Consider the following 25,342-nt stretch of genomic DNA (forward strand, 5'->3'; position numbering starts at 1 on the left):
GTTTGAGAGCTATAAATGCCTATTGTGCTTCATCATTCCAGAGGAATGATTTTTTCTTGAGAAGGTGAGTGAGGGGTCTAGCAATGCGACCATAATTGCGGACAAATTTGCGATACTAGCCGATGAGACCCAAAAATCCTCTCAAACTCTTCAAGGTCTTTGGTTGAGGCCAATCCTGCATTGCCTGGATCTTTTTGGGATCCACCCTAACACCTTCACGCCCCACAATGTGGCCCAAATACTCAATTTCTTCCATGCCAAAAGAGCACTTGGACAATTTAACAAATAATTTATGCTTCTGGAGCAGTTGCAAGAGCAGATCTACATGATGAAGATGCTTTTCCCAGGTGAGGCTATAGATGAGGATGTCATCAAAGAAAACAATGACAAATTTTTTGATATATGGTTTGAGCAGGTGATTCATGAGGCTCTGAAAAGTGGATGGGGCATTACAGAGACCAAATGGCATGACCAGGAATTCATAATGGCCTTCATGAGTTCGGAAAGCAGTCTTTGGAATGTCTACTTCTTTCATGCGAATTTGGTGATAGCCCGAGAAAAGGTCGAGCTTAGTAAAGAATTGAGCCCCATTTAGTTCATCCAGCAAATCATCAACAACTGGGATGGGAAATTTATCTTTGACCGTCAACTTGCTGAGGGCCGTGAAGTCTGGACACATACGCCATTCCCCATCTTTCTTAAGCACCATGACCATAGGCGATGAATAAGGACTAATGCTACGATGAATGACACCGCTTCCAGGAGTTCCTTGATGATTTTTTCAATTTCATTCTTTTGGGCGAAAGGATATCTATATGGGTGCACAGTTGGTGGTTGTGCCCCTAGGACCAATGTAATGCTATGATCATGTTCCCCTCTCAAGGGTGGAAGCTCATGAGGCTTGTCAAAGATCTATAGATGGTTGCTTAAGACCTACTGCATCTCAAGATGAATATGAAGAGAAGTGGGTTCGAAGGCCTGGATGGCATTAAATTGGGCTAGAACTCCATGGTGGCTCTTTTTTAACAATTTTTCCATCCTATACGAGCTGATGATAGAAGGAGCACCTCCGTGGAGTCCACGGAGGGTATGTGTGTGGTTATTCTGCTTAAAGCTCATATATAACTCCTAGAAATCCATTGTGATTGGGCCGAGTGTGCGGAGCCATTCAGCGCCCAAGACAATGTAACACCCACCCATGTTGATGGCAAACATGTGGGTCTTTAGGTGATAGTCCCCCATTTGAAGTTTGACATTTTCACAGCGGTCTTCACATTTCATTGTCCCCCCATCTACAATCTGGACCTGGAAATTAGAGACTACTCTGACAAAACAATGCACTGCTTCAGCGACTCTTTGATGGATAAAGTTATGCGAACTGCCACTATCAATCAAGACTACTATAGGGCGATGCTTAATAAAGCCTCTGATTTTGAGAGTTTGGGGAGAAGAAATTCCTGCCAAAGCATGACGCGAGATAACTGGTTCTTTAGGTGTATGTTATGAAACTAGCTGAAGAAAAGATAGAAAAGATAGATCAACGCCTTAGAATTCAGCCTCTTCGAGGGGGCAACCTCCTTTACATTACATAAATGAACAATTCTTGGATGATACAAATGAAAAGACCTCCTTTCTATATATAGGAGTCTAAGGGGTCATAACATAATCAGAGCCAACATAACAATAATAACATAAGGGCACAATAATAACAATAGTGGGCTTTTATGGGGCACAATAGTAACAATATGGGCACTACATGGGTACATAAATATAATAAGTGGGTTGTACTAACAACAATAAGGGGTTACACTAGTAGTATAGGGGCCTAACATGCCCCTCTCCTTCAAAAAGCATTGTCCTCAACGCTTGAGTAGTTCTTGATGCTTCTGTATAAAATTCTTGTCCTCCCATGTGGAATCTTCAGTGGGTAAGTTCTTCCACTTGATGAGATACTCTAAAATTGATCGATTTCGTAGCTGTCGGGTTCTTGTTTCTGTGACTGCTCCAGGTTCCAATATGATTTTTCCTTCCTCTTCAATTTTTGGCAATATTGTTTGAATTGGGATCTTTTGCAACTTTTGAATAAGTGGCCATACTTCTTCGTCCTTCTTCCATTCATCCCTTGTTTCGTTTATCCAATCTGGTTGGATAATAGAAATAACACAAAACAATGCTTCCACATCCTCATCCTTGAAGAGTCTTCCCATTCGGTAAGGTCGCCATTTTTTAAGTGCATGTAGTATTGCCAACATTTCCTTCTCATAAATAACTTGCTTGAGATGTAGCAGTAAAATTACCCAATCACCTATATCAAAACATTTTTCACTACGATGTTGATCTACCTATTGTTTCGTTTGATTTTTCACCGAAGTGGCGTTATCCTTTAAAAGTTGGAGAACTTGTTGTTGATGCTCGATGTGATCTTTCACTGCTTGAACCTTTTTCTTCTTGATATGTCCTTCTATCTCTAGAGTTTGAGGAGTGGTAATTTCTTCCAATCCTTTACAAGATATGGTCAGATTCATTTCTTGATGCTCGATGTGATCTTTCACTTCTTGAACATTTTTCTTCTTGATATGTCCTTCTATCTTGATAGTTTGAGGAGTGGTAATTTTGACCAATGAATTACAAGATATGGTTGGATTCATTTCTTCTTTCTCGATGTGATCTTTCACTTCTTGCACCTTTTTCTTCTTGATATGCCCTTCTATCTTGAGAGTTTGAGAGTCGTAATTCTTGCCAATGCTTTAGAAGATATGGTCTGATTCATTTCTTCTTTCTCTAGGGTGGGGTCCTGGTGTATATCTTCTTCTTTTGATGTTTCTTGATCCTTTTCTTCCTCCTCTTCATATTCTATGTAAAATAATTTCTTCTTAGCACACTCATGACCTTTAGTGCATTTGCTATCACAATTGTAACAAAGCTCTTTTTCTCTTTTTTCTTCCAATTGTTGTGGTGTAACCCTTGTAGGTTGTGGAAGGCTAGGAGAAACAACACTTCCATATTTATAGTTGTGAGGGGTATGCTTCTTGGTTTCCATAATTTTTCTTTCCACTATGTCACAAAGCCCTTTTACTCTTTCCAATTATTGTGGTGTTTCTCTAAAGAAGGTGTTGCTCTTTGTATCCTCATAATGTGTTATCATTTCCTCCATGAAAATTGACCACGTAACAAGTTGTTTACGAGAACAAAGCCCTTCATACCATAAAAATTGATCTGGTTCTAAATATGAAGATGCAATACATACCTTTTGTAACAGTGGTACACCATGTAGATCAAAATATTGCTCCATCTGAAGTATCCAATTTACTGGATCCTTGCCATCAAACTTCCTCATCTTGCTTTTTCTTGATTTTAGGAGCTCGAACTTGAAATGACTGTAACTCTGTACTTTCGGATCTTTAAGTTCTGAAATTGCGAATTGTAGTAGCCCTCTATGTCCTCTTTCCAATGCCACCAGTTTGATCCAAATTGGATTCTCCAAGAAAGAGTTACGCACAATCTCCCACAGTGACCTGATTATAGACTAGTTAAGTAGAGAGAACTTGTGCCATGAGTCACTGTTTCGACCTTTGGTTCTAAAAAATATATACAAGAAACTACAGTCCATTCTCTTTCTGTACCTTCTTACGAAATTTCAATCTGATGCTCAGAGAGAAAGTTATGACGATTTTCCCCAGGTCACCTATTTGGAATGTAATTCAAGAGTTTGCAAAAAGACCAACTTCCTCAGATCATATCTCCGCAAATATAGTGCGAAAAGCTCTGAAATTCACACTCAAGGTTCAGTGCGATTTCTTTTCAAATGGGTTTTTTTTTTAGCTTCTGAAACATCGTAGAAAAAGAGTTATGGTGAAAATGCCACGATGACCTGTTTGGAGCAGCGAAACCCTAGAATCCAAAGCTCTGATACCAAATGTTATGAAAGCAACTCAAGAAAAGATAGAAAAGATAGATCAACGCCTTAGAATTCAGCCTCTTCGAGGGGGAAACCTCCTTTACATTACATAAATGAAAATTCTTGGATGATACAAATGAAAAGACCTCCTTTCTCTATATAGGAGTCTAAGGGGTCATAACATAATCAGAGCCGACATAACAATAATAATGTAAGGGCACAATAATAACAATAGTGGGCTTCTATGGGGCACAATAGTAACAATATGGGCACTACATGGGTACATCAATATAATAAGTGGGTTGTACTAATAACAATAAGGGGTTACACTAGTAGTATAGGGGCCTAACAATGTAGTTGGGAGCTCATTGTCCAGTTGGTTGTCCTCATCTTCCTCCTCTAGTCCCTCAAATGGTGGGTCTTCCTCAGAAGAACTGTGATCAGTAGCATCAATTTGAAAGAATTTGGGTTCCTTGCATTTATGCCCCAGGGAGTATTTCTCATCATAATAGTAACACAATCCTTGCTTTCTTCTTTCCGCCATTTCCGCTAGTGACACCTTTTGAACCTTAAGTGTTTGGGTAGTGCTCGAAGCCTTGGTAGGGCGTCCCTTCGCTATGAAATTTGGACGAGTCGACTAGGCCGCTAACGTGCGTTCTACTTCACGAGCTGTCTTGCAAGCTGCCAGCCATGAGACTGGGTGTTGCAGTCAAACGTGGGCTTGTATAGCGTCTTTGAGACCACTGATAAAACATTCCAAGTAGAATTCATCTGCTAGACCTCCTCTGCGGAAGGCTAATGCTTCAAAGGTTTAAATATATTCTTGCACTGTGCTTTGTCCGTCGAAGCTTAGTAAGACGACCCAAAAAGTTAGATTCATGGTCAAAGCGATTAGAAAGGGCTTTTGAGAATATTTGCCAAGTCATTAGCCTTTCATAGTAGCGTTGATGCCACTGCCTCCATTTCCATCTTTCTTGGTCCAAGTACAGGCTTCCCACACCTAGCTTAGTCGCATCATCTCTGATGTGATTCAATGTGAAATATTGCTCCATTTGTGCTAGCCATATGGCTGGATGAGAGCCATCAAATTTGTACATGTCCAGCTTGGGTGGTCGAGGCTGGGACTGTTGGTGGTTTCCATAGAAGTGAAGAGAATGGCTAGACTCGCCCTCAAGGTTTTCATTAAAATCATATGCCTCTGATTGTTCCCCCGACTTTCCCTTTATGATTGTGTCATTTAAGGTTTGGATTTGCTTCGTTAATGCCTCCAACTTTTTTTCAAGGGTGTCTATCTTCTCATTGGCCATAGCTTGAGCTCTGGTTTGTACCATGCACAGATCCAGTGCACTTGTTGTTACTGTGAATTTTTTTTTTTGGGACCACTCAAAATTTTGACGCTGACAAGTGAATGGTACCACCTTGCTCAGCCCGTCGACCTGATTCCTATGGGCTAAGTCTCCTATAAGCGTCTCGGGAGGGTTTCAGACTTTTTTATTATTATTATTATTATTTAACTCTGAAAGGAGTTTTACTCCTCACTTAGGAATACTGCAGTAGCCGATTCCCAGAAAAGTTAATTCTGCCCAATGTCCTGCGAGAATCACGCCCAGGTATAGGAGCCACAGAAATAGTCAGATCTGTCAGCGAAACCCTCAACTGCAGAGTATGAGTAGGAATGTGGCAGTGATCGAACCCCTATTGCTAGATCTGAATGGCGGATCTGATTGTTGTGACTGCTACAGAACCCAAACTGCTAGATCTGAATGGCGGATCTGATAGATCTGATTGGTGGATTTGATAGATCTGAATGGCGAAACTGATTGTTGCGGCTGCGATAGAACCCAACCTTCTAGATCTAATCTGGAAAAGATGATGCGTGATTTAGAGAGAGATAAGGGAACTATGGTCTCAAGGAGTGTTAGGTGCTACAGATCACAATATACATAAGGGTCCGACAGTAGTACTCGGCCCAATCTTTCAGGGCACTAACCAAGGAGGATCAACCATACCCTTAGCCATACAACCCGACTATCCTATCGTACGCGTGAGTAATCTCCCCGAGTGTTGTTCTCAATGTACTGTAGCAGCAAGACAGCCGACGGTTTATCTATGGCGAGGTTTCAAGAGAGCCTAGGCGGCTTCAGATATACCTAGAGGATACTTGGAAGATACTCCATGCGCGGTTCTATCTAATGCGCTACTACTCGAAGGGGTACCCACAGGGGTTACAAGGGAGTCCAACAAGCATGACCACCTCTTGTATTTCCTGCGTGCATGCCTTCCCAAATCCGCAGGTTTATGCACTCAATGACAGATCCCATGGTTTAAAGATGTCAAAACACGTCTCTAGCCAAAAAAATAAAAATCTGCTAAAAATGGAGATCTCACCGGCCCTAGAAAGTGCTCTGATACGACTTGTTATGCTCTTGACCTGCGAGAAGATACCAAAATACCAAATATGCGAATAAATATACCCAGAACACAGAACAATAAGAAATAACAACATGTATTTTATTATTTAGAAAGGAAAGCAATGTTTACTTGACTCTTCGAGGGGGCAACCTCCAATAGAGCTGGGCTCAATTACAAAATAAGACACGACGCTCCTCAAGGGGAGTCTCTATCCTTTATATAGAAATCATACATGCAATACCATGGGTCAGTACTATGGTTCTTATTAATACCATGGCCCATTTGCAACTAACTGTGGTCCCTTCTTTAAATGCGGGTCAACCACTTACAATTATTAATATGGGCTTTATCGACTCTTTAACTAACTATAACTATGACTCGACCCTATTACATAAATAAGGGGGTTAGGGTTGGACCCTAACACGCTAGTCATGACTTAGGGATGGCCAGTGGAAACACTCTTACAAGAAAAACACACATACATATTGTTCTTACATGAACAATACAAAGTCTAGTCTCCTACCTTATTTATACAAAGGATTAAGAAATTCACCACCCCCATATTCCTAGCTCTCCCATAAGGGAGATAAGCCATAACCTTCTTTGATATTAATGTGAAAGAATTATTTTCACACACAATAAACTATTCCTTTCAATTTAATCGCTAATATGATACATTTATATCATTCGAACTAGATCCAACTAATTTTAAATTAGGAGATTGTGGCTGAAATAATATCTCAACAATCTCCAACAATCCAATCGAAACCAACAAACAAAGTTTATTATAAACATGATCTCTAAGAACTCGTCATTGAATTATTCATAACATTTCTTTCGTTTGGTGGTGAAATGTTAATCTATGTAGTTTCCTTCTAATTGACCAAGGATAGTGGAGTGAAATTTTTGAGTCGAGAGGCTCATTCTACAATTGAGTATGAGGGCGATGTGTGATTTTGTCTATGTTGAACTTGGAGTTGAGCGTGCGTCCCTTAAAAAAATACTTTAAATGAAAAACCGTTGTTGGCTATAAGAAAAACATAAATGATTATATATATTTGGTTAGTTTTAATTAAAAGCATTATAAAATATTAATATTTGCATTCTCATTGTGCTCACTTGATTGGTTGATATTTCACTTTCACTCTTCAAGTAATAAATAAATTATTTCAATCTCTATGTTAAATAATATTATTTTATATAACTTTATAGAGATAAAGTAATTGGGTAAAACCATGGAGTTGGGCTTCAATTTTTGGCAAGAGAGGGCTTGATTGAGCCTTTTTCAAGTGCTCTTGAGATCCTATGTAACCTCATGTTAGGAGCTCGATGGAGCCCTAAAGCTCCATCGAGCATTAAAGTTGAAAATTTTAATATTTATGTAAATTGAAATTGTAATATTCTTATATTTATAATTTGGTAACTTAAAAATTAGGTTTTAATAGGATTTAAATTTTCAATGTTATAATTTAAATAATAAATTTATTGAACATAAAAAAAAATTATCAATTTGATTGAATAAATATTATACCTTTTATATCAATAAGTGTAACTCAAAAATGTGAATTTGATGTTGTTGGAAATGTATATTTTATAAAGTTTAGTGAAGAGTTAATAAACATGATTCCTTTTATATCAATAAGTTGTAACTCAAAAATGTGAATTTGATGTTGTTGGAAATGTATATTTTATAAAGTTCAGTGAAGAGTTAATAAACATGATTCGCTCGGTCATAATCATATGTATTAAAATCAAACTCTCCCTCGATCATAATCATATCTATTAAAATATCTCTCTCTCACACACACATATATATAAAGAAGTTTTAATAGTTGTAAGCAATGATATTTGCAGTTATAAATCTCTCTCAACCTGTAAAATGTGATTGAACTCAACTTTGTCGAACTCAACTTTGTCTTCTATCTGCAGAAGTGCCAAGTATATATATAGAGATTTTTTACTCATATAGGTTTGCAATATATATTTTTAAAATAATAAAAACATAAGGAAATCATAAATTTTAAAATATTATTTGACTAATTTGAATTTGAGTAATTTAGATTTAAATGTGTATATTAAATTATTTTTAAAATAATAATATTATAAAATTTAGTTTACTTTCGTGTGTTGTTTTATTTATTTGTTTATTATATTTTTATTGAAATTTTCTACGTCAAAAGAATTATAAAATAATTACCTATAAAAATATGTTATATTTAAAATCAAAACAATAAACAAATTATCATTTTTAAGAATTTCAAATTGAAAAAGCAAAGTTAATTTTTTTTTTATAGAAAGTTAAGTATGTATTATTATAATTATTTTCTTGGTAAAATCAAATAAAATTTTGATTTATAATTAAGGAAAATTAAATTTTGGAATATATTTGAATATTTGTAAAATTTGTTTTTGTGGAATAAATAAAATTTATAATTAGCTAATTTTATTTTTTATTTTTTAGCTTGATCCAACTATGCTATAGGATCGATCAAGCCTATAGGTTGATAAACCTTTTATTTAACCACCTTATGGATCGAGCTATTGAGGGCCTAAAAAAAGGAGTTGTCTATAATGCGACTTTTTCGAGATTCCGGTGACGAAATCCGGCGGAAAAAATTGAGTTAAATCTTGATTTGTATTATTTAAAATGGTTTTTTAACTGCATATTTGGATTCAGCACCCTAAAAAGCCCCTGGGACGCTTTGATTGTGCAGAAACTAGCTATGAAACTTGCGATTCCAATAAATTGCTGCCGGATTTTGACTGGAAAAACCCATCGGAAAAGCTTCCAAAAAGTCGCATTATAGACAACTGCCTAAAAAAATACAGTTTTAGCTCACCTAGAAAATAGAGTTTTAACTCATATTCTAAAGATTTCTTTTTAACACCATTTTGTACCCTTAAGTTGATCATGCTCGATTCAAGAAGGAATTCTTTTGAACAATTTTAAAGAGGTTGATAAAAAATCAATATCATAAAATATACACACCAAAAAGTAAAAAAGAAAATACTATCTTATTTTAGGAATCCTCTTCAAAAGGCTACTCTTATTTTTTCAATTTATTTAAATAATTGAAGAAACCTTCCCTGAACACATGTATACACAACTAAAAAATTTCAAAAAATACCACTATCTTCTTTTAGAAGACATGTTCAGAAGGTACTCTTTGTTTTTCAAATTATTTAAATAGTTGAAAAAACCTTAACTGAACATATGTTCAAAAATGTACTCTTTGTTTTTCAATTTATTTAGATAGTTGAAAAAAACCTTAAGTGAAAACATGTCTGCAAAATGAAATTGAAATATTACTCTGCCAATTTTAGAAAATAATTAAAAATATATATTTTTATTTAAAATAATAATAATAATAATAATATGAAAAAATTAGCTCTCTTTGTGTTCATATGTATATATTTTAAAAATTAGACATTTTAGACTAAGTTATGCTACTAAATAGGCACATATCTTTTAGAATGTGTGAAAATTTGCAAAGACAAACATTTCATTTGATAGAAAATTGACATATTATACAACACTAGAAATATTCAATTTAGTAAAAGAAGAAAAACTTAAAATTTCATAACCACATTTGACCCAAAAATATAATCCCTCTTTTTCAAATTTACATTTACATATAATAAAATTGGATACATTGCATACAGCTCAACATTCAATCCAATATGTGGATGCCTCTCTTATGGACCTTGAGTATAAGTTCCAAAGAACAAATGATAGTGTTACGTCCTCGGTGCCAAGCTCACATGCTAATGACAATCTTTTATCCATCGTTATCTCCAGAGAATTGTGGAAAGGAAAATTCTTAGTTTACTCGTGACGTTACAAGTGTGAAAATTCGCTCGTTGTTGGAACATACAAAAAAGTATTTAGTTATTTTTTTATATGCGTAATTAGCTTCCAGATGTAAACATAGAGAATTTGCAGCAGTACTCAATTAGCTCTTTAAAATTAAATTTTGAGGAAAGAAGTAAATATTGCACCTAAACTCTAATGGCTAAATGGTAGAAATTTATTTTATAATCGACAGTATATTCATATTGTATTTCATCAAAATTCAGGGAGTCTCAAAACTGATCATAAAAACATATATTTTATAATTAATTTGTAACTTGAAAAAGGTAAATATTTCAAATTAGTAATTAAAATCACACCGAACTTGTAGGTACTTCAAGAAAGCAAAGAAGCGTCCATTTTCTTTTCGTGCTAATCACTCTAGCACAATTCCGATTTACTATCACGTAAAAACCATTAACCAACCCACTCATATTCGTATGAAAAAATGACTAAAATTTTAAATATTTTAATTATAGTTTTATTTATTTTAAAAAAATTATATATATATAGGAATAACATATTTTTAAAATTTTACATTTACTGTGAAAAAATTATAATTTAAAATTGAAGTAGTTTTTAAATTAGTTTAAAAATTAAAATAATTTTTTAATTGTTTTTAATTAAAATTCATTTAAATAAATATTAAAGAGATTGGATATTTGATTTTTGATATTAAGTTTTATTTAGTATTTAATAAAAATGATATTTTTTTAATATAAATTATGTTTTAATTTAAAAAAATATAATTTAATGATGATGAACTACACTTGTTGGTTCGAAACATTTAGGTCAAAAATTTCTTTTATATGATTTTTATAAAAAAATTTATTTGATTCATTATGGATCACAGAATCTTCAATACAAAAATATATAATTAGTTTCTAAAATTATTTTAAAATTCAAAATAATTTTTTACTATTTTCAATTAAAAATATGATGAATAAATATGAAAAACATGCATGCACCCATCCAAAAGAAAGTAATACTTAAAATATGCGGAAAAAAATAAAAACATCCGACCGTCATCAAAATTTCCTTACATAATAATTTGCATGAAGTATGATTTAAAAACATCCTCACAAATATGGTAACGTACCATATTCATGTTTTCATCCCATCATAATTTTCATAACAAATATAAAATATAGAAACATGCAATGCTCAATCTAATTTCCATTTAAGAGGAGGTCAAATTTGAGGCTTCCCCCGACTCTTAAAATGCTGATGATGGAAACCATCAAAGTCATATAATGTATTAAAAAGATGGGGTGTCGAAGTCATATAATGTATAAAACAGCGAAATCGAACCAATAGATTGCCAAAACGTGTTCCATTAAGTTCTCGCCAAACTCCAGGGATTTACGTCACAGTATTCAGTGATCAACGCTGGAAGGAGGTTCGTATTATCGAGAGGATGAGTTTGGCGTCGCACTGTGTAATCATGTGAGCAACCGAAATCAAAACACCGCGAGAGAAGCCATGATTATTGAAGGAGTCGTCGCACTGTGTAATCATGTGAGCAACGGAAAACAAAATACGGCGAGAGAAGCTATGATTATTGAAGGAGTCGTCTACTGAAGTGGAGGAATTGTCTGGACAGTTAATATTTTTTTGTAGAAACAGTATTTGAATGGTGTTTTTATGATGGAAATGGATTCAGCACCATCAAAAACATTTACCACACCTAAAATTTTAAAATTTAACAACTATATCTTGGATTTATTAAAATCCTTACCAAATGTTTTTTTAAATAATAATTTTGCCTTCAATTCTTCCTGCGAGTTAGACTTCTAGCTACGGCATTATTCAAGGCTGACCAGTCTAAAAACTTCGTGGAATCGTTGAGTGCGTTATGGAAATGTACTAAACCCTTTCCCCGGACCGCGTGAGCAAGTGTTAACCTAAAGGGTTGTCTCCAAATTCCCATCACTCGCACAGCCACAGAGGTTAACATGGGTTGGCCTATGGCAATAATCATAACGCAGATGGGTTTCTTACATTGACGTCATATAATTTATTAGACAGCAAAATCGATAGAACCGATTGCCTACACGTTCCCCATTAGGGTCTTCCAGAGGTCGAGGGATTTCCCTCCATCATCTTCTGTTAACGGCACTGGCAGGACATTGCTTTTACGCTTATTTCGAGGAATAAGTTTTCTTGAGCATTTGTTTAATCTTGTTAGACGGAAAATAAAAGATAAACATAGCTGTGATGGCCTCACCAAGTTATTTGGACTTGGAATTTTGTGTTCAATTCTTTTTCGGGTCTATCAGGGTCAGGCTCCCTGTGAAAGAGTTTACTAGGTGAATATTCTGATGGCCTCACCAAGTTATTTGCACGTGGATTTTTGTTTTCAAATTTTTTGGATTTATCAAAGTCGGGTTCTATATGAAAGAGTTTACTAGGTGAATATTATTAGACCTTTTTATGAGCGTTAAAAGGGGAAACATGGGAAAACATGGGAAGGGAAGCCATGAATCTTGAAATTTGACGGTAGGAAAGTTACTCAATGTACATCATGTTACGTGTCCAGTGAGTGTTAATTTTGTTTGGAGGGTTAAAATAGTTGAAATATAACGATTTTATTTTTCAAAAAATTGACATTAGAGTTTTTGAATTTTGTTTTTGATGGTGGAAATAGATTTAGTCCGTTCAAAACTTTAGGTGCTTAAAATCTTGAAGCTTAACGGCTAAAAGCTAAATTTCCAAAATAAATTGTTCCATTTTATCAAACTGATGCCGAAATTTCCATTACTTTCAAGCAAATAGATAATATAACCTAAAATTCCAAAAAAATTTGCTAGATTTTATCAAAAAGATTCAGAAATTTCCATTACTTTCTGGAACTTAGATAATTGAGAACTAAGAGGATTTTTCAACCGCAAGTTATATCTACACTTGCAGTAGAATGATTGAATGCACTGAATTATGATTGCATAAATTCATAATAATTCATAAATAATTGAAGGAGGTTTACCCAAAATTTTGAAGAGGAATGGGAAAATTACTGGATTTTATCAAAATAATGGCAAAATTTCCATTACTTAAAATAGATAATATCGTCTAAATTTCCAAAAACAATTGCAGAAATTTATCAAAATCATGCAGAAATTTCCATTACTTTCCGGAAGGTAGATAATTGATAATTAGGAGGAATTTTCAACGCAAGTTATATCACACTTGCAGTAGAATGATTGAATGCACTGAACTATGATTGCATAAATTCATAAATACTTGAAGGAGTGACAACTTCGCATGGTGCCCAGTTGGGGGCTGATTTATTCTCCATCACGGGCTCTCTGTATTATCTGAATTCTCCCACTAAGGCAGGTATGCTTCGACTATCATATAAGCTTTTCTTATACCAATCTCGCCTTCCAGAAGATTTGATTTTAAATTTATTTGTCTCTGGAATATTTTCGTTATGAAATTGAATGTACAGATTGATAGAAGACCTCCTGAGAATTGCTTCTATAACATATAAGAAGAATATATGTTCTGGTCTTTCGTATTGGTAATGCTTCTTCAGTTCTTATGGCCATCCCTTCTCGATGAAAGGCCAAATATGCACTACTGAGCAATTCCTATTTCTTAAGGTACTACTCTGTAGACTTACTGCATCATATGGCTCTATGAATGTCTCTCTTTTTATCGAGTTTTAGTTGCTTAATAGATAGCTTAAACAGATGTCCGTATAGTTTTGACTTATGCCTTCATTAATTCATGCTTTCTCCAAATATCTTAGCAAGGCAATATTAAATTGAAGAGAAGTTGATTAGAAGTCCAGATTAGATCTTTGAAGCCAATTGCAGTGTAAGAAGTAGCACTCATAAAATATGAAGAAAAGTTTGATGTTATCCTATGAACCATAATGTCCATCGATGGGGTAACATACGTGGAGGAAAGGGGGACGGGATGTTACCAGCCCACCTGGCTATTAAGCCGGGGGAAGTGGCATCCAACTCCCGGTGAGATTAAATGGCACACAGTAAGCAATTAACATGCAGTCGATAATGCAGACAAAATGACGTTGGGATGCGATAAGTGGGTTGGTCAATTTGATCAAGCATGTGGATCACGTGAAGTTTGAGATTTTAAGCATGGAGATTTACTCTGGGGTAGTTACAGGGATCGAAGGAAGGGGAGAAGAGTATCTGGATAAATTGAAGCGAGGAGAAGCCGGAGAGGTCTCTCTTTCTGAGTGGTTGTAGGTGGCTGGTCGAGTGTTAAGTATAAGTAGAGAAAGAGTTGATTTAGCCTAGTTAAGAGCACTCCTCGTGGTGGGGATAGGGATAGTGGAACTGCATGCTCCACAAGATGACAGAGCATGGAGTACAATAGAGTAATTTTACTTTTCACCCATTGTCGTGATTGCATAAAGCTTAGATCCAGGGTGCTCAGTGGATGCAAGATAAATTAGGAAGGTGCAAAAATATTACTTTTACTCCGTTCAAATGGGTAATAGGAAAGTGCACTAAAGAGGAATTTAGACGGTGCAGTCTTTGTCAGCTCGATTTATGGATTCTAGTAGTTTCCTCTTCCCTTTACAGGTATTTATGGAAGATTTGGTCATGCCTTGTAGCTAAAACAAAGTGGCTTCGAGCTTCGTTTCTATTTTCTGATAGTGTTTATGTTAGTCGTTTCATTTTTAATTATCGGTGGATTGGATTTTTTTTTATGTTTTTCAATCTATCTCCAGGGTTGCATGACGTCTGCGGGCTTACATCCATCCTAGTTTGGTTTGGCTTTGGGTTTCTTGTTGGGCTAGAGGGTTTCATTTTTCAATTTTGGTGGGTCGCTCAAGCCACAATCAAAGACCCTATATCTGCTACACCAATGTGGGGTTGTGGTAGGGTTAGTATGGCTTTCCTATGACTCTATTAAACTTGGGGTTAATGGGATTTCACTGCAACGGAGGTGGGGAGATTATGCTAAAATATGTGTTGTTGTAACCCAAGAGGGGAGTCATGATCCATGTGTTGTTGTAAATCAAGAGGGAGCCATGATCTTATTATTTCTTGAGGGATACATTAGTTATCTATCTGGCATTTGTTATGGGTCTCTGTAACACAATGTGTAGGTACATGGTGAAGACGTGGAGAAGCAAGGAATTGGGGGTGACAAAAATTGAACAGAACAAAACGTTGGAGCAGAGGAATTGCATTTCTCAGTATTACAAATCACTTAAATAAGATTACATTGAAAACATCAGTAGTAAATGACTGGAGTTAAATTTGACTAACTCAAACTAAAGTGGGACACTTGGAGGGACGGTTTTGGCACATAACAGGTGGTTGGAATTAGATTCTCTAATGCTCCCCCTTAATTACAACCACGTAAAATTCAATTAAGATACCTCCTGGTCTATGTCTCAACTAGGTTTACAATTTAAAAATTGACTTCTACGTTTCTTCTTTTCTTTTTTTCTAGATCCTATAGCCTCTAAATAGTTTTAGCTTTTTCTCTTTGTTGTATTCTTCAAACCCCAATTTCTTCAAACCCCAGATTGTCTAAGCATATCCTGGACTTCTTCAAAAAACGACTTGTATGTGGGCTTCTGCCACATATTATCTTTTGTAGTGCGCTTTTCATCATCAATCTGCTACAACATCAGACCATAATACAATTTCATCTCTTTAGGACTCGATACTTGAAAATTTCGTTAATTTCTTTATCGTGCATGTTGTCTTCAAAATTCATTTCTGCAGCTTTTATGCGTACGTCATCTAGACATGGTGTTGCAAGCCATGCTTCAAGGAAATTTAATTGTTATTCAACATCATGTTGTGTACCTGCACATTAGAAATCAATAGTAAGTTTAAAAATATATGCAAAACCATATTGGTTTTGTTCCTTCTCCTCTACAATGAGAGCTTTCTCCAGTTGCACTTCATTCTCTGCCTCTTTTTCTGTCTCTGTTTTCTCTTTGTGGGCTTCCTTGTTTTCCTCTGCCTTTATCTACGTCTCTATCTTTGTCTCTTCCACTTTTGTACTAAGTTGTGTTGTTGCAAATAGGTTGTCTTCCACTCTTTCACCAAATAACATCATGTCAATATGATGTTTTTGTTGCATCACAAGAAACCATTCATCATTAGCCAACAATTCTTCATCAAATTTTACATGAGCAATATTATTTGCTAGATTCACCATAATATCAACTACTCTAATGGAAGTTCCACTGTCATCAGTAAGCTTTGTTGCCAGATTCACCAAATATTCATCAGCAAGCTTTGTTGCTGGAATCACCAAATCTTCATCAGCAAGCTCTGTTGCTGGATTCACCAATTTTCATCCACAAGCTCTATTACTCGACTCACCAAATTTTCATCAGCAAGCTTTGTTGCTGGATTTACCAAATCTTCATTAGCAAGCTCTCTTGCTGGAATCATCATATTGTCATCAACAAGCTCCATTGATGGAATCATCATATTGTCATCAGCAAGCTCTGTTGTTGGAATCATCATATTATCATCAGTGCTGGAATCACCAAGTTTTCGTTAGCAAGCTTTGTTGTTAGATATACCAAATCTTCATCCACTTGCAGTTGTGTATAGTGGTATTAAACAAACTTTTCATCTCGATGTAGATCTACTACTATAGATCGACCTTCATGTTCAACTTCAATGCTCCCCCTTACACCAAAACTCCTCTCAAGGGTATACGAGGCCTCCTTGGCTGTCTTGGCATCTGAAATCAGGGGAAGAATGTTGTCATCCCCATATTCTTTTATGCATTTCAATGCGAAGACAATTTTTTGTCTCCACTTCCAGATCTAAAAAGATCTCAAACATCTCCTATTGTCGCCTCTTGACTTTTCCCACTTGTTGAGCGTTGGCTCACCACAAATCAACACACAAAGAAAATTGTAGACATTACATCTAACTGGAATAAAAAACCTATGCTTCTTGGCTGCCACAAACAAATAATTCTACAAATTCCACAAAAGTGACATTTTCACAAAAACTTTTACAAAGGCGATTAAAATAAAGCCTTTATCTTTGTTTTCAACCAAAAGAAAATATGCATCACTTTTTTTTTTTAAATAACAAAATTAAATCAAATACCACTTTGTAACAAATTCAAGTTTTTACTTAAAAACCTTAAAAAATATATATAACGAAGCCTCATTTTCTTTTAAATCACTCTTTTAAAAAATAGCCTTTTTTTCAAGGAAGAACTCTTCATATCAAAACAACTCGTTAAATCACTCTTTTGTTTTAAATAAAAAAGAGCCCCCTTTTCTCAAATATGAAGCTTACGATCATGAGTTTTCGTGGATTGTATTGCATTTAGAGATATAACGCAACCGCCCTTACCTCTATGCCGCGCCAATTGGAAATTGGTGCAAGGAAACTGGACTAACACGATCTTTTGAATTGGAGTCGAGCATTAGTAACGCAGCGGTTAGTCCTTTTCAACTGCGTCAACAACGCATTGTACCCAAATAATACAGTGTGGTCACAACAATTTTTTTTTTAATTTGATTTTGGGCTTAACTTTCTTCAATCACCTCTGTCTTAGACGTAGCTCACTTCTTCGTTCTGTGGCTACTTCTTTATAGGCTCATTTCTTCGTTCTCTTGCTATTTCTTTGTAGGCTTTTTAAAACTTCTGCTGTTTTCTCTCTGCTTTTTCACAGTGGGCTTCTTCAAATTTCTGCTACTCTATCAAAGAGTCGTATGCCAGCTTACCTATTCTCTTTGTTCTTCTCTCTTAACTCACGTTGCTTTTCTCTCAAGGAGTGTTATGAAAACTAGCTTATTTTCTCTTCTGTTGCTCTCAAGCAGTCTCATACAGGCTAAGCTTTGATAGCATGAAAAAAATTGAAGAGAACAAAACGCTGTAGCAGAGGACTTGCACTTCTCAGTGTTACAAATCACTTAAATAAGATTACATTGGAAACATCAATAATAAGCGATTGGAGTTAAACTCCACTAACTCAAACTGAATTGGAACACTTGGAGGGATGGTTTTGACACCGAACAAGTAGTTGGAATTAGATTCTCCAACAAGAAATCATATATCCTAGATCATAAAATTGACACCCTAATGTGTACCCTCACTAAGTATGGTTGGTGCTAGCCCTTCAACCCACAACATGTGAGAAGTGTTAATTATCTCAAAAAAAAATTAATTGGATCAATGGGTGGTTTACTGTCGAAAAATCTACTGCCTAGTGATTCATGCCAAGACAAAAGGCCTGTTTCATACGAGGGGTTGCTTATCACTAGGAGAGAGTCCATCGAGAAAACACTCGGATGCAGCACTGCATAGAAAGGTTTGATTCACGATATTGAGAATTAACCTCGGATCATATCAGGCATAAATCACCCCGGTGCAAGGGGAGGCCTTATCCCATCAATGTCCCTCTTAGACACAAAGGTATTGAAGGGTATTGATTGAATGGACAAACCGGATACTAGACACTAGGCATATGAAGGGTCGACTCTGCCTATATATTCAGATGGGTGACCTGTATTAACAAATAAAATTTCTAATAGCGAGGATGATCTTCGACCGCCCTGAATCCCATTCGAACATGATTTATTCTAAAATCATTGGAACATTTGCACAAACAACTTTGAAATCTTGACTAGATGATGGAGCAAATCAAGAGCCACTTACGCATTCCCTCGACAACAAGGAGAACCCAAATGGCCCACCAAATTCCATCCCGATGGTAGGCTCGTATTCGGACCTCCTGGCACGCTGGCGAATTGGGGATGTCAGGTGATTTTCTTTGTTTTGTTCCTTATGTATATGGCCAGTTGTGTTTATGTGACAACTTCAGTTTGGATAATTTTATAACAATGTGCTTTCAAATGTCCATCTCTTTACCCAGGAGAATAGTTTTTTGGCTATGGCAGGTCTTCCATGAGAAAGAATGATTGAATATATCTAATCCTTATTAGATACTAATTTTTTCGCATAATAAAAATTAACTTAAAAATAAATTAAGTTTAAAGTTTATATTTCATATATATATAAAATAAATTATGATATGAATGGATAATGTTGAGTATCATTATTATATATCTTAGTTTTTTAAATTATATAAAAATATTATGTCTTAAATTTTAAATATATAGTGTTGGTTTTTACAGATTTATATGAAAATAAAATCAGTTAAATAAAAATAACGTCAAACCATTAACATGGTTCCTATTATATTTCCAAAACTGCAATTAAAATTTTTAAAGAATTTCCAAAATCTAAATTTAACTTATAATAATTGATTTAACATACCTTCAGGAAAAACTATTATACAATATCATTCTCATCAATCTGGATTCTTGCCAGCAGAACGATATATGAATGGAAAGTAGTCAGTTATGGATATATGCATGTTTATTGTTTGGTTGATCACAATCAATTATTGTTGGGTTGATCAGGATAGATTAGGCTTGTGTTAACAATTACGTCTGAGTTCCTTGACATAACAGGAGGTGGAGATCAAAAGACAAATGCCAACAAAGGAGAGCTCCAACCACGCTTAAATTGGGCCGTGGTAGGAAGATTAAGGGATTATTCCTAGCTGGGATTTGCAGGAGGCTTCGTGTTCGAGTCATGAAGGCTTGAAGGCTTGCTGCTTAATTTAGGGGTTTCTACATTTGAGGTTGTTAGTGAGTCTTGCAAATTTCGGGAATTGACCTCTCCTTATCAGCAAATTTCAAGCGGAATCGCCAAGTACACCAAAGGCTTTCCATGTTCGCCATGTCATTGAAGGGTTGGAGGCAGCCTGGTGTGAATAACGTTGTTAAAATTCAATAGAAGACCGGCTTTCTATCTTCGCCATCTTCCAGAATGGTTAGAGGCCAGCCGGAGGCGAGAAGATGATCAATTCAACCGTTATCATCCACATATTTTCTCATAATTATATAAATGTAAATCAAAGATGTGTATATTACTTCGATTTTAATTCAGTGGTTTATCTTACAGTGTAATATGAAGGGATGTGTAAATTTGTCCCTAGTCTTTTTAAATCTTATACTTTTCAAAAATATTTAGATAATGACAAAAATTGAAGAGAACAAAATGGAGCAGAGGACTTTATCTTCTCAGTATTACAAATCACTTAAATAAGATTATATTGGAAACATCAATAATAAATGAATGCAGTTAAACTCGACTTTAACTAGACTAATCTTCTCAGTATTACAAATCACTTAAATAAATTTACATTGGAAACGTCAATAATAAATGAATGGAGTTAAACTCTAATTTAACTAGACTATGTCGAACTGAACTAGAACACTTGGAGGGATGATTTTGACACCTAACAGGTGGTTGGGATTAGATTCTCCAACACCCCCCCTTAATTACAACCACATAAAACTTTAATTAAGATACCTGCTAGTCTATGTCTTAGCTAGGTTTACAATTTAAAATTTGACTTCAATTTTTCTTCTTCTATTTTTCGAGATCCTATAGCCTCTAAATTGTTTCAAAATTTTCTTCTTGTTGTATCCTTTAAACCTTATTTTCTTCATTTTCTTGTGCATCTCTTCCATTTTTCTAAGTTCTATAAGCATATCCTCAACTTCTTCAAAAAACAACTTGTATGTGGGTTGCTTCCCCATATCATATTTTGTAGTGCGCTTTTCATCATCAATCCTGCAAGATAAGACCATAATACAATTTCATCTCTTCTGAACTCCAATGCTTGAAAATCTCATTAATTTGTTCATCATCCAAGCTACCTTCAAAGTTCATTTCTATAGCTTCTCTGCAAAGTTTCTCAAGGCATGGTGCTGCAAGCCATGTTTCAAGGAAATTTAATTCTTCTTCATAATCATTCTGTGTACCCGCACACCGGAAATCAATGTTACAATTAAAAATATTTGCAAAACCACATTGGTTCTATTCCTTCTGCTTTGTAATGAGAGCTTCTTTCATTTTCACTTCCACCTTTGCTTCTACATTTGTCTCTATTTTCTCTTTGTGGGCTTCATTCTTTGCCTCTTCCTTTATTTCTGTCTCTATCTCTTTCACTTCTGTACTAACCTGTGCTACTACAAACAGCTTGTCTTCCACTAACTCAAGTGGAACTTTCTCACTGAATAACATCATGTCTATATGATGTTTTTGCCGCATCACCTTCAACCGTTTATCATTAGCCAATAATTCTTCATCAAATTTTACATCAAAAATATTCTTGGTTGGATTCACCATAGTATCAACTACTCTAATGGCAGTTTCATTGTCATCAACAAGCTGTGTTGCTCTATTCACCAAACTTTCATCAGCAAGCTCTGTTGTTGGCTTTACTAAATCTTCATCAACAAGTTGTGTCGCTGGAATCACCAAATTTTCATCAGCAAGATCCGTTTTTGGAATCACCATATTGTCATTAGGTTCTGTTGTTGGATTCATTAGATTTTCATCAGCGAGCTCTATTGCTGAAATCACCGAATTTTCATCCACTTGTGGTTGTGCATAGTGGGATTCAACAAACTTTTCATCTTGTTGTAGATTGTCGTTATAGATCCACCTTCATCTTCAACTTCAGTACTCCCTTTTACACCAAAAATTCTTTCAAGGTATCCTATGCCTCCTTGGTTGTCTTGGCTTCTGAAATCAAGGGAATAATGTTGTCATCTACAAATTCTTTTATGCATGTCAATGCAAAGGTATCATTTTGCCTCTTCACTTTCAAATCTAAAAAGATCTCAAACAACTCTTGTTCTCGCTTTGACCTTTTTAGCCACTTGGATTTTTCCATTTGTTGAGTGTTGGCTGACTATGACTCAACAAACAAAGCAAACTATAAACATCGCATTTAACTGCAATAAAAATGTTGTTGCTGGTTGGCTTCCACAAACAAACAAATCTATAATCTTTCACAAAACCGACACTTTCACAAAAAAATTCACAATTTCTAAAATCGATGGAAACAAAACATTTTTTTAATTTTTTTTTTTCAACCAAAAAAAATATCTAAGCTCTTCTTTTAAAAAAATCCTTTTCATAACCCTTTAAAACTAAGCTCTTCTTTTAAAAAAAATCCTTTTCATAACAACTCTAAAATCCTTTTTCAATACTACGTTTAAAAAATGACAACTCTTCGTACCTTTTAAAAGAATTATAAAGCACACCCTTTAAAAAAAAATGAAGCTTTTGAATATGGTTGATTTTATACGAATGCCATGAACCTTTCAAAAATACCAAGTACTTGATTTGAAATTTTCAAAAATTCGTGACTCGTGCCCTTTGATTTTGCTAACTGGTCGTAGAGGGTACTAAGACTGCGTTGTAACCCTTTTCTCGATAGTGAAGGCCACCGTTTGTGCTCTAACACACAACACACAAGAACTCGCGTGTGTGCAGAATTTAGCAAGTTTGCGACCTGTAACGTGATTATTTGCTGAGTCCTCTTGTGTTGTAATGCCCTAATCACAATTAATAGGACGTGTTATAACTTCAACCAATAGGAAAAAATACTTTGGCTTGTATTATTCTCTCTCAAAGGGTCTTTCTCTCTGCGTCTTTGGAATAGGCTTATTTAAATTTTCGGTGCTCTGTCAAAGAGTCTTATGACATCTGGCTTATTCTTTCTATTTTTTCTCTTCACTCATGTCGCTTCTTATTCAGAGTCTTATGCAAACTGCTCTGATCTCTTTTGCTCTGTCAAAGAGTCTTACGCAATCTAAGCTCCAATATCATGACAAAAATTGAAGAGAATAAGATGATGGAATAGAAGACTTTATTCTCAGTGTTACAACTCACTTAAATAAGATTACATTGGAAACATAAGTAATAAATGACTAGAGTTAAACTCGACTTAAGCTGCACTAAGTCAAACTGAACTGGAACACTTGGAGGGATGATTTTGACACTTAACAGGTGGTAGGGATTAAATTCTCCAACAAACAAGATAATTAAATAAACTATTTTAAAATCTATGTTATAGTTAAAAATTTTATTTAGTCCTATATATATTCTATTTAGCATTTAAAAACATAATTTAAACAATGAATAATAACACATCATATTTTTCACTCTTAAAAAGTTTATAAATCAAATTTATTTTCATCCCTCTCATATTAAATCTGTATTTAAGATAAATATATACCTATCAGACTTAAATTTCCAAAAAAAAATAAAAACAAAGTCATTTAAGAATACAAACTTTCCTCTACCAAACTACATATAAATTCAGCCATAGCTCGAAGTCCAAACCCTCACCCATTAATAACAGTGGGTGCTCTACCAGATACGTTAAGGCTCTGCATGGAATGGAAATCCAAACCCTCACCCATTAATAACAGTGGGTGCTCTACCAGATACGTTAAGGCTCTGCATGGAATGGAAATCCAAACCCTCACCTATTAATATCACGCGGTGCTGCTCCGGAAAATCACGTTAAGGTTCTGCTTTCCATGCAGAGGCTACTCTTGTTGGGTTGTTTAATTATTAGGTTTTTTTAAGATTACCCTCACCCATTAATAACAGTGGGTGCTCTACCAGATACGTTAAGGCTCTGCATGGAATGGAAATCCAAACCCTCACCCATTAATAACAGTGGGTGCTCTACCAGATACGTTAAGGCTCTGCATGGAATGGAAATCCAAACCCTCACCCATTAATAACAGTGGGTGCTCTACCAGATACGTTAAGGCTCTGCTTGGAATGGAAATCCAAACCCTCACCTATTAATATCACGGGGTGCTGCTCCGGAAAATCACGTTAAGGTTCTGCTTTCCATGCAGAGGCTACTCTTGTTGGCTTGTTTAATTATTAGGTTTTTTTAAGATTTTGGTAGGAATTTTCGGATTTTTTTTTTCAAATTTTTATTTTTTAAATTAAGTTGCGGATACTATATATTAATTTAATACTATCAAAAATTTGTGTGGCTTTTAAATTGCAGAGAGTTCATAATTAAAATTTGTGATTTTATCTAAATTTTAAACAATTTTAACCATAAAAATTTAAAAAATAAACAAAAAATATTTTCAAAATTCAATCCAGATAAGGGATAAATTCCTCATAATTGAACTGTTGACCGTATTGCCGTAGGTAACGGCCCAATTTCACTCGTTTTTCCTGGCATAGTGCCACACTTAAAAGACCCAATTTCACTTGTTTTTCCCGGCATCTTAAGAAGCTAATCCCAATGTGGAGAAAGGTTGACCATATTGCCGTACTTCTTTTTTTTCAGAAGGAAAAAATCGGCATATTATATATTGAGAAAGATATATTGATCGATTACATTGTGGATCATATGCATTGGAGACGCATATGTATTTAATAACTGATAGTATAACAGAATGTGCCTGATACATAGACTGCACATGGGGCGACATGGAGCATATGCTTGGAGACGCATATGTATTTGGTAACTGATAGTATAACAGAATGAGCCTGATATAGACTGCACATGGGACGACATGGATCATATGCTTGGAGAGGCGCATATGTGTATGATAACTGTTAGAAAACGTTGAGAAAAAAGAGCATAAAGCCGACGTGAAGTCAGAAGGATATAAAGCGTCTGCAGCAGCAGAAAACGTGAAGGAGCATTATACAAAAACTATATCCGCCATATAGATGGCATGTTTGAGACATATACAGATGTGCAGAAACCTGTGCATGCATGGGTAAGAAGCGGCGGTCAGTCAGCCTGTGGGGGTATTGATCCCATGATAAGGGGCAAAATAGAGAGCAAAGGCAGGCAGGAGGCCTGAAAGATGCATCTGTTGCGCCATGTCCAAATATTCCAGCAAGTGAGGCAGAAAAGAGCTTGTCTGTGGGAGCTTTGGTCCGCCCACCATAAAAAGGCATCCTGAACGGAGGAGAAAGAATAGAGGGGAAAACAGAGATGAGTGGAGAGATCAAACCAGATTGCTTGAGCAGCAGGGCATTGAAGAAACATATGTAAGTTGGATTCATTCTCCAGGAGGCAGAGTACACATCTGCCAGGCCCGTACCATCCTTTCCTCTGTAAAACATCCCAGGAGAGGTTTTTGTCGAAGAAGAGAAGCCAAGAGAAAAGGATGGCTTTTAGAGGGCAAGGGGCCTTCCAGAGCTTAGCAGGAAAGAAGGAGGGGAGAGGGGGGAGATCAACAATGGAGGAGCAGTATATTTTTTTGACAGAGACATGATGGATATTGGAGTCAGTGGACCAGATAAGGGAGTCTGTGTTGCCGAGTTGGACAATCCCCTGGTGAGAGAAATGGG

The 25,342-nt window shown here is 35.5% G+C and overlaps 1 protein-coding gene across 1 annotated transcript in view; it reads left to right on the forward strand.

The window, feature by feature from the left end:
- Positions 1-19,995, forward strand: part of LOC149261656 (agamous-like MADS-box protein AGL9 homolog) — a 170,986-nt gene extending 150,991 nt beyond the window's left edge. The window contains exon 2 of the mRNA XM_089382129.1: positions 19,609-19,995. Within this exon, the coding sequence (XP_089238255.1) occupies positions 19,609-19,744 (136 nt within the window). The 3' untranslated portion in view covers positions 19,745-19,995. The remainder of the gene's footprint in view (positions 1-19,608) is intronic.
- The last annotated feature ends 5,347 nt before the right edge of the window (positions 19,996-25,342 follow it).

The sequence above is a fragment of the Pinus tabuliformis genome, chromosome 6, assembly GCF_031772625.1.
Source record: "Pinus tabuliformis cultivar Carrire ecotype Pingquan chromosome 6, CPIR1, whole genome shotgun sequence".
Classification (NCBI taxonomy): domain Eukaryota; kingdom Viridiplantae; phylum Streptophyta; class Pinopsida; order Pinales; family Pinaceae; genus Pinus; species Pinus tabuliformis.